At 45.1% G+C, this 10,867-nt stretch overlaps 1 protein-coding gene across 2 annotated transcripts; it reads right to left on the bottom strand.

Annotated features, from left to right (window-relative positions):
• Nucleotides 1-4,413: 4,413 nt before the first annotated feature.
• On the bottom strand, nucleotides 4,414-10,862 carry klhl12 (kelch-like family member 12). Of its 2 annotated transcripts, none has more exons than XM_019888454.1 (12): nucleotides 10,761-10,862; nucleotides 9,986-10,212; nucleotides 9,346-9,499; nucleotides 9,040-9,257; nucleotides 8,571-8,720; nucleotides 8,359-8,473; nucleotides 8,167-8,273; nucleotides 6,308-6,503; nucleotides 5,194-5,352; nucleotides 5,021-5,119; nucleotides 4,757-4,943; nucleotides 4,414-4,586 (listed from the first exon to the last, which is right to left on the bottom strand). In XM_019888454.1, exons 1-12 carry the CDS (start codon nucleotides 10,816-10,818, stop codon nucleotides 4,460-4,462), a joined length of 1,797 nt encoding a protein of 598 aa, XP_019744013.1. In that variant the 5' UTR covers nucleotides 10,819-10,862; the 3' UTR covers nucleotides 4,414-4,459. The 2 variants fall into 2 exon arrangements, with proteins under 2 accessions (XP_019744013.1, XP_019744014.1); XM_019888455.1 differs by having other exon boundaries at nucleotides 4,475-4,586; nucleotides 4,727-4,943.
• Between the last annotated feature and the right edge of the window lie 5 nt (nucleotides 10,863-10,867).

Raw genomic sequence — 10,867 nt, 5'->3', positions numbered from 1 at the left:
AAGGCAGTGAGCACGTCCGCTCAAAAAACTAGACACCAATTTGCTCCTAAGGTCCTCATGGTTTGACCTCGAGGTTTGCGCTTGAAACCACTTGAAATGATCCACATTCACCATTGTGACTCGTCGTGGCTCACGGTTATGGCGGGGACATAACGGTGTTTGTTTTTAGAATTGGTTTAAAAATCACAATTAGGAACCGAATTGGCTACAATAGCGTCCAGAACTGATTGATAACCAGATACATTCTATATGTCTCTCTTTCCCGATTTCCACACATTGTTCTCTGATGTACTGGAGAAGTAACCGCATTCTCAAGTTAGGTTGTTTATCTTGCTGTTATGTCTCGATCAAAAAGATACATTTTCAAGTTCAAGTTAACTTTATTGTCAAATGTGCTCTATGTGCAACATACAGCAGAGATGAAATTTCTTTCCTCTCAACCACAGTGCAAACGCAAGAGAGAGAGGAATATTTGATTTATTGATTGTAATTAGTCACTGATCGTGTTGTGGTACATTGTGCAGGCAGTGGGATCGGTTCCCCACCGGGTGACGGGGTGGATGTGGGTGTGAATGTTTGTTTGTCTCTTTATGTGCCTTGCGACTGACTGGCGACCAGTTCAGGGTGTAGTCCGCCCGAAGTCAGCTGGAATAGGCTCCAGCACTCCCCAACCCCTACCCGCGACCCTGTTCAGGACACGCGCTATTGACAATGGATGCTTGTACTTGAACTCCTTAAAAACTACGCAAGCATGAAACACTTACTGTACTTGATTGCTTATTGTCACCGTCTTGGGACATGATGTCAAGTCTAGAAAAAATGCCTACTTTCAGAATGGTACGTTTTCATGAACAAATGTGTGTCAAATCGTTTTCTTTTTTTTTTTTTTTTTTTGGTGGATTGTTTTCTGTTTACGCTGACGCGGATGAATATGTTTCAGGTGACACCTGAAACGACGTCGGACTTTTTTTTTTTTAACTCGAAGCTGCCATTGGACGATCCAGCTGGCACGTTTCAGAACGTCAAACTCACAATTAATCAATGACTTCAACAATAACCTTGTATAATCATGGCCAACTCCTCAATGATCCAGATTTTCTCACGGAAAAAGGCATTTCCTATTAAATTTAAACGTCAAGTCAGACACTTTAAAGCGCTCAAGGACATCTGCATAATTGCACACAATTTTCTGCACTAGCTGTACAACTGAAAGCGCTCAAGGACATCTGCATAATTGCACACAATGATTTTCTGCACCAGCTGTACAACTTTGAGTATTAGATTCTACCACTGATCACTTAAGCTCTGTTTGATACTTTGCGCATTGTCTCACAGTTGTCATTGGGTGGTACCACCGCACAAAGGTACACTTCCATTATGGAATGTCCTTCCATACTTATTTTTCATGTCCTTGTTTATGATGATACTAGTGCAGCCTGTACTACCGGAGACAAATTCCTTGTGTGTGTTCTACATACTTGGCCAATAAGGGTGATTCTGATTCTGATAAATATATAAAACAAATAAAACAATAAATAGCAATAAACAGACAATCAAGGGCACTTGTGATTATTGCGGGTTCAAGTTAGGTAGTGCACTGTTTAAGTGCAATCAGTGGATGTCAGATGCTGAAGGAGGGTCACGGTCTGTGGCAGGAGGCGACTGAGATAAATTCCAACACGTTACTACAGTTTTTAAAAACTAATAAAATAACTACGATTAAGATTGAAAAAACATTGAAAATGCTTTATAAAAACGAAAACTTAACTATAATTGGAGCAAAAATGTCTTGCATTTTCGTTTTTGTCAACTAAGCCCCATGAATTTTCAGGATTGAAAGAAACTTTCAGGGTTCATGATGCATTCATTTAAGATTGATCGACATTCATAGCGTACATTAGAGAGAAGGTCAAAAGGTTGTTTGAGAATTGTACTTTACGTTATTGTACAATATGTTGGGGAATACAGCCAATGAATTTGGACCCAGTTTATGTTTCTTAGTAGACAGTAGAAAGTGTGCGTCGTGAAAAGATGACAGTTCATGGAGTGAATGATGAAGCCACTGATGTTCAACTTGAGCCACGCGATGAGTCAGCGTCGCTCTCTGCGCTTTTCCATTTTCTCTGCAAATAAATGATTTTGCAATCAAAAGACCTTTTCAGTTTTGTTTTTATTCTTTCATGGTTTGAGGTGTAATAAAAGCAAAAAAATATTTGTGTCAAAATTGTTGTTCTACTTGACTTGCTCATTTTTTCCGCTTTTTTGTCAAAAAGTGGCGTTTTTGGTCATCCCCAAACCTATATTCCACCACTGAAGGCTCAAGAGCGGAAAAGGTTGAGACTTTTTTTTTCTTTCTGCGAAATAGAGCACATTTACCTCCGGTAGGTGGTCATCCCCAAACCTATATTCCACCACTGAAGGCGAAAGAGCGAAAAAGGTTGAGACATTTTTTTTTCTTTCTTCGAAACAGAGCACATTTACCTCCAGTAGTTTTGGTGCTCATACTATCACAGAAGAATCAATCTGTAGGTCTTGAAAGATGAGTCCAAATGCTCTTGGCCGCCTGGCAATATTCGGAACTCGGCTTTGAAAACAGCTGGCAGTGTGCGAGTGAATGAATCTCTTTGAAAGGCATGACAGGACAGCATTATGCGTGGCAGACAGATGGTGTCGTAAACAACACCCTCCCCTCTTTAGAGAAGGTTTCTCAATCATGATATCGAGGGCCTCCCTCAGTACTACTCCAACAATTCTGACATGCTTGATGAATCACTGGAGGTCTCTTCAACTGATGGTTCGCAACTTTTATGACACAGCCATTGTGTGAACGCACCCTAAAAGCTACAATACAAAATGAACATGATTGAATCACTGGAGGTCTCTTCAACTGATGGTTCGCAACTTTTATGACAGCCATTGTGTGAACGCACCCTAAGAGCTACAATCCAAAATGAACATGACATACAATTAACTCCCAACGGTATGTTTTGCACACCCTTTGAACACATTTAAACCATTTACGCTAAATGAATGACCTTAAAATGAAATGACTACGTTTTGAAGCCTTCACTATCTCTTGTTTGACATTGTACATTTATTAAACATTTTAACCTTGCTCTTTGCCTTTGTGTATACTGTACTATGAAATAAAAAAAATACAGAAAATACATCTTCATAACAAACCATACGGAACTTTGTGCTCTAGCATTGCTACATATTTATCATGGTGCATTTGCGCTCTCTAGTGGATGAAAACCAAACTGATTTACAAAACAGTAAATCATTGTCACCGTGAAATTAATGAACGAACCTGGTTCTCATCCTTTGCGCTCTCTAGTGGATGAAAACCAAACTGATTTCCAAAACAGTAAATCATTACCACCGTGAAATAAAGCGAAATGAATGAACGAACCTGGTTCTCATCTAAACGAGGTGCTCAAGAATCGTTCACTGTTTCACTCATTACCTTCAGTTTTCTCTTTGTTTGGTGTTTTTTAACAGTCGAGCGCGTTTCCGCTTCGCACATCGGGGTTGGCTCTACCTCTGAGGGTGCGACAGTTGTTTACGTCAATGGCTAATGATTTACGACACCTTTCCCCTGCACCCTTCAAAATCAAAGCGTCGGCCTTATTGTCCTAATAGGAAGGAAAACATGAACCAAATCTGCATTACCAAAAGTTATAGCAAGGTCAGTGAAACTTGGGAGTCGCTGATGGTGTGCCCACGCCACTCGACAAGCATTCATACACTAAAAAAATTATACAATGTTACACTTCTCTTGTGGGTTTATTTTCTTTCTGAGGAACAGTATTGATTGAAGTAAACGACCTTAAATTGAAATGCTCAAGGGAAACAAAAGACATGTCGTGTACCTCAAATGGAGGTCATTAATCAAGCAGAAAAGAATCCAACTAAAGCGGAGCAGATTCAGTTCTTTTCTCAAACTCTTAGTCCAGATGTGTACAAAGTCATTTTATGAAGGGGATCTGAGTCTCAAGGCAATTCTTACAAAGAGAATGATAACGGGGGTTGCTCGGAACTCGGCAAATGCTCAACAACAAGCAAATGGCCCATCAAACTGAGAGGCGGCATGAATGGTCACCATGCGACGCAAGCTAGTCATAAGGCATTTAGCAGCATCTCTTTCTGAGGATGTGTACAAATATATAATCTCACAAAGTAACAACAGTAACAAATGGCACTAAGGAGAGCCATGCAGATGGCGGTGGGATCGCTGTAGATCAATCAATCGTGGCCCCCCCCCCCCCATCTACCTCTGAAGCGGCGCTAAGGGTTGAATGTCCAGCGAATGAGAGCTGTGATTTTGGACATTCCCTTGATCGGGCCGCCGAACAATTAAACAAATGTCTGTTCAAGCGGCATCGCATTCAAGTCTTGCTGCCTGCTTTTTCATCACGGCGCCGTCCCTCTTGCGGCTCACGCAGTTCTCAAGCCGAGGTCACTTTTCTCGTAGAACACAGACTCCTGCGTCGCACCGCTGCGTCACCATGGAGGTAACCACCTCCCAGGAATCAATCACGGGATCGTAACATTCAATACTGCTGAGAAGAGAGTTGCCGTCATATCTGCAAAGACAAACGGCGAGGAAGGCCCTTTGAACAAATATGAAGAGAAGCGGCAAATGACGAGCGGCCGTGAGAAAGATGTGGCGTCACAAGCAGCCGTTATCTGACGTTCACCAGTCGACCCGTGTGACGGTACTAACCAGAGATCAATAAGCCAGGACACTCCTTACCCGGCGATGGCATACAGTCGTCCTCTGAGGACAGTCGCTCCCACGTAGCATCGAGGTGTGGTCATGCTGGCCACAGTGGTCCAAAAGTCGGTTCTGATGTTATAGACCTCAACAGAATCAAGGTGGGAAACCCCGTCAAAGCCTCCCACCACATAGATGTGGTCATTGAGTAAAGCCACGCCTGCCCCTGAGGAAGCAGGATGTTGTTACCCGTCCGTCTTCACCTCAACCGGCTCCAACCAAGACCTCCGGGAAAAAACTCACCTGAGCGCTTGGTGGCCATCGGGGTGACACTCGTCCAGTGGCCTGTGTGGGGGTCGTACCGCTCCACTGAATTCAGTATATTAAGTCCATCGTAGCCTCCTTCGGGAAACGGCAATCAAAATATGGAGTGAGTGCCCTCGTAAGTGTGACGGAGTGAAATGAGGTGTCCGTACCGAGACAATATATCAGACCGCTGGCCACCACCAGACCGGCGCCTTCTCGAGCTGTCTGCATATCTCCCAGCATGCTCCACTGGTCGATGTTTGGGTCATATCGCTCCATGCTGGTGTGGCGTCGGCTGCCGTCAAAGCCGCCGGCAACATAGATCATGTCTGAGTCAAGAAGAGTACAACAACAACAACAACAACAAAAAATGGTTCGGAGACTCGACTGGAGAAAGACAATCAAAATCCAATGACGGCCGTGAGTCTCAACATCTCCCTCTGGTGGTACACACACCCACCCATACACACACACCCGCCCACACCCTCACAAAATAAACCAAATTAAACATTCACACTGAAAAATGTGACAGTGACATCAACTATTTTCTTTTAAAATCTAGTACAGGACATTTACATTCCAATATTGTGCATTTGCCATTCAAGACCAGTACATTTGCATTTCTTCAGAACTGTTTCTTTTTAAACACGGAGGGACAATTTTTAATTCACGTTAATGTTCAATACATCTGAATTATCGACGGATAGTTATTTACTTTACCACAGGAAAGCAAATCAAAATTAGAGTTGTGTGCCTTTAGCGTAGTAGCGCAGTGCCAGGCATCACCTGGGGTCTAGTGGACGAGATGCAGCATGCAATTAACAGTAAGAAGAAGAGGCAGAGAAGGTTCGCAACTTCCCTTCACTCATAGTCGTTGCTCCCACTAGGCAGAGAGAATCCCGTCGATGCCTGTGAGTATCGTTGTGTGCTCTTTGTATGTTTTGCTGTCACATCTATGCGCCTTGCCCTTCTACGATTTTTGCACTAGCTTAGCAATTGGCACGCAGGTTTCTTTTTTTTAATCAAACACGGTTGGGTTGACCAATTTGGTGTTAAAAAGACACATTCTACTTTGTCTTATGTGTCAATTTTACAGCAGACAAGGAGTGACAAGTAGCTTGAAGCACGCTCAGCCTCTCGCTTGGAGAACTGTGCAAATGCGTTATTGTTTTCGCAACTTCCTCTCTTTCTGGTGATGAATGACTCGGGGTGAAAAAGGTGATGTCCTAGCCCGAGGTCAATAAATGTCAATCTCCTCGAGAAGAAAAGACACAAGGCTTTCACCTCCAAGGGTTGTGGCTCCAGCCAGGCCACGGCGCACATTCATGGTGGCGACGGTGTACCAGACGCCATCCTCGTCCGCCGTGTAGTCCAGACACTCCACGGAACTGAGTCTGGACCGTCCGTCAAAACCTCCAATCACGTAGACTCGATCGTGGAGAGACACCGTGGCAACGTAGCGCCGTTTCCTCGCGATGTTCTGCGAAAGCCATTTGCCGCTTCGTCAAACGTTCAGCGCGTGAGTCTGGAGCTCTCAGTTGCGGCGCTCTACTCCAGTGCAATGACAAACGGATTGATAAATGAAGACAGTCCCTTCTCTACGGAGCCTTAGAGTCTTTGGGAAGGCAGCTCTCGAATAGGATGTCGTTAGACAGCGCAAGTGGCCACGACAATATACCCTGATAATTCTCCACACGCAGTGCACGCAGGCTGATCTCTAGTTGGCTGGAGGCTGCATTCATTTTAATTAACCAATAGAAAACTCTCCTCAAAATCAAAGCAAGAAATTTGGGAGAATTGTCGATAGTGTCAGTGCTCGGTGGGCTGGATGAAATAAAACTGTAGACCGCGGGTGGCCTGTGGGGACACGTGTGGTAGTATCTCCCCAAAATGGACTCAGGTAAGACTGCAGGTAATAATAGGAGTCAAAGAAAAATCTGTTGTTTTCTTCACTTAAAAAAAAAAAGACCATTGTCTTCAAACCTATTTCAACTAATAAGAAGACAAGATGGCCCCTACCCATCGCCACGTTTTTCTCCAATTTAAAAACCTCAGCTGCACCATCAGCGCCTCCAGCAGAAGAGTCTCGAGTGAACCAAAAGTCAACGAGCCAAGTGAGAGCCGCCTTCCACGGCACCGACGCAAGCCTCTTCCTTCACCTCTCTCAGAAGACAATCTTCAGGAATGTACCAATTAACGGTGAAAAACGTGGCCACGACAATATACCCTGATAATTCTCCACACACAGTGCACGCAGGCTGATCTCTAGTTGTCTGGAGACTGCGTTCATTTTAACTAACCAATAGAAAACTCCTCTCAAAATCAAAGCAAGAAATTTGAGAGAATTGTTGATCAACTGAAATCCCTTCACGCACCGATCAGTATGTAAACCGAATGTAGAAGAGTCGCACGTCTTATGAACGCTTCATTCACAGAGTGAGGGCAGACAGATAGCGCAAAAATGTATTTGTCATGGCCGGCCACGGATCAGCATTTATGTCGGCGCCACTGAAATACGAGTAGAAATCCTGAACTGCGTCCACAAGATGGCCCCTACCCATCGCCACGTTTTTCTCCAATTTAAAAACCTCAGCTGCACCATCAGCGCCTCCAGCAGAAGAGTCTCGAGTGAACCAAAAGTCAACGAGCCAAGTGAGAGCCGAGCCGCCTTCCACGCCACCGACGCAAGCCTCTCTTCAGAAGGCAATCTTGAGAAATGTACCAATTAACCGTGAAAAACGATGGACGGCTATATTGATTTTCTTCACCCCCCGACCCATACCCACAACTGAAATCCCTTCACGCACCGATCAGTATGTAAACCGAATGTAGAAGAGTCGCACGTCTTATGAACGCTTCATTCACAGAGTGAGGGCAGATGGATAACGCAAAAATGTATTTGTCGTGGCCGGCCACGGATCAACATTTATGTCGGCGCCACTGAAATACGAGTAGAAATCCTGAACTGCGTCCCTCTTTGCCAACCCGCTGGTCTGAAGCCCGTTTGGAAATCGGGACAGAAGAAAGGTGACCATCGTATACCCCTTGGGCTAGCTTTGGTTCATTCCAATCAAGTCATTGCTCGGATCATAGAGAGTTGGTTGACAATTTCCGAATGCGTGCCCCCCCGGTTCAATACTCACCGGGAGGAAGGTCCACTCCTGAGTTTTCGGGTCATATTTCTCCACGATGTCAATTGGCGACTGCTGGCTGCCAAAGCCGCCGATCACCAGCAGGACTTCTTTGGCACCTGGTGGGGGGGGACATTGAGAAAGACTTCAACATGTGAATGCCAAACAAGGTTGGTGCAGTGCAGGTAAAAACAAGACACCCGCCTAATCTCGCTTGCGTGCGCGGGCCTTGCATCTCGCTCCTCAACTCCGGCCTGAGGTGAAATTTCTTGGCTTCATCAACAAGGTCGCGACAGGGCAGACTGCAGCGTATCAGGGGCTAGAAGGGGGCCAGATGGCGGATGACTGCGCCGGCCGCGCCGACAAAGACACCGGCAGATAATTCCGCGCGCCCGAGAAGCGGCGGCGCGTCTCACCTCCGCATCGATGACATCTGTGATGTAGCGGGGGGTCAGCAACGGCATTCGGACAAACTCCAGCATGTCTGGCAAATAAGGCTCTCTCTCTTTTCGGTTATGTTTGACCCAGTTTAGCACCGCTTCGAACACAGGCTCCTCTGAGTCCACCTGCAAACAAAGCACCTTCAGAAGAACCATTCGAACTCGGCGAAACGGACACGACTGTGAGTTCCATTTCAAGCTCGGTTGAGATGGAGCATCGGACGGCGAAATGGTTCCAAATTGATTTTGCCTGCGCCCAGAAACCGCCGGCTTTGGTGCGGCCACTCGGACGCCGACGCGTGTACTTATTTTTTCCACAGCCAAGAAAAATGACAGGTTGAATTGGTTTGAATGGAATTGAATTGGTCAAAAAAGGTTACGCGGCCCATGCTCTCTCTGACGTGCAGCAACAGCGCTCTGTCCTGTCATCGTTCTGTTTCCTTACTTGGATTTCGTCACATTTTATGAGCTTCTCCACTTCTGTCTGGCTCAGCAGCATGAACTCTTCATGCTGAACCACCTCAGAGAAATGCTTCTGGGAAAAGAGCTCGGCGGCTTGCATCAGGTCGAGGCAATTGTGTGTTTCGGCAAAGTCACGGATACCCAGACAATTGGATGGATCGAGTTGGCTCTCCAAAAAATCGCAACATGCTCTTTTCACCCCTGAGGAGAGCAAAGAAGTCACTGCAGGCGCTTCAATCTTTCAACTCGTCGACTTAGAACTGAGAGTCACCGCAGTGGAAACACCGACCTTTAAGTTGCAGCAAGCATGCCGCAGGGAGCAGCTCTTGCACGTTCTCCACCGTCACCAGCACCGTCTCTGTGTAGACAAAGTCCAACAAGATCTCCATAGTCGACGCACTCAGCCCCTGGATGTCCACGAAGGATTTGCCCTTCTCTGCAAGCTAACGCACATTTTGGGGTAAGAAGAGGAACATTTCATTGAATTTTGTGCTTCTGGGGCAGGCCATATTTCGTACTTGTGGGCGGGAGGGCCTTGACATTATTTGATCTTCCCCGCCCCCACCCGACAAAACGTTCCCTTAATGTTGGGGATTCAATCAAACTTTCAGGCTGCAAAACTATCTGAATTTAAAAAAAAAAGAGAGAGTTCCACTCCTTGATTTTTGTAAGGAAAAAGCAGTAACAATAAACTGTTCTTTCCGGCGATGAAGAACATTTTTGTTTTCTCTGTCTGTGGCATTTTGAATCCAAAAAAGGAAAGGTACTTTTTCTTTTAAAGCTTATCGAAACTTTAATTTCAGCCAATCTTTTTGTTTCAGTTTTTTTAAGATCCAACCTCATTTAAACTCTGAACTGCTCGTGAAATCGCACATCTACCAAAACAAACCCCCCCCAAAAAAAGATGTTAGGAATCCCTTTGGAGTTACCTCACTGGTAAACATGGCACAGAAATAGTCACTGCAGGCTGCTAAGACAATCCGGTGAGCTGGAAAATCAGCATTTTCCACCCTTAGTGTTATATCGCAGAGTGTGCTGCTCTTGCGGAGAGAGTTCATGGCATTAAGGATGGATTTGGCATGGGAATTGGTCATGATGTCCTTGGGGGCCATGCTGCCTTGAGGGCCACTCGGAGCTCTCAAACCACTCAAGGAATCTAAATGACAGACAGTACAAAACAGGGGAGTCTTTAGGAAAATTATACACACAGACACACACCTTACACATCACTCGCTATTCAGCGGCGATTCCCAATCAGTGTGGCGTGAGAGATTACTGGGAAATTATACAACTTCGCTTCACCAGTCAAAAATGTTTTGATTAACAGTATGTTATATATCATTGTTCAAATAGCCACACCGGCGAATTCTAGTGACAGGCAGAACAATGAGATGATAACAGAGGGGTTTAAAGAATGGGACACATCTTCAAAATTCCAACAGGGCGGTCCTGTATGCATCAAGCACAACTCTGTGTGTGGAAGTGGTGCTAGCGATGTGTGCAATTCAGAGGTATTTCTAGTGTTCGAGTATTGATGCGATTCTGAAATAGAAAAACAAACAAAATAAAAACGGTAGGTGATCTTATGTTAAGGCACTGTCTGCACTTATTTTGACATTACGGAGATTTGTTGATGATAATAAATAAACAAAACACCGACAAAAAACTGCGTATTAGCGTTCCAACATGGAGCATGCAACTTACCGTTGAAAGATTTGAATACTTTTTCCACCACTGGGAGGCAATAACTATAGCTACACATCAGCTAGCAGCGGACGACAGCTGAAGGCTAAACCCGCCGACGCTAGCCA

The sequence above is a fragment of the Hippocampus comes genome, unplaced genomic scaffold (assembly GCF_001891065.2).
Source record: "Hippocampus comes isolate QL1 unplaced genomic scaffold, H_comes_QL1_v1.1 scaffold152, whole genome shotgun sequence".
In the NCBI taxonomy this organism is placed as follows: Eukaryota; Metazoa; Chordata; class Actinopteri; order Syngnathiformes; family Syngnathidae; genus Hippocampus; species Hippocampus comes.
This window is presented reverse-complemented; position numbering and strand designations above follow the sequence as displayed.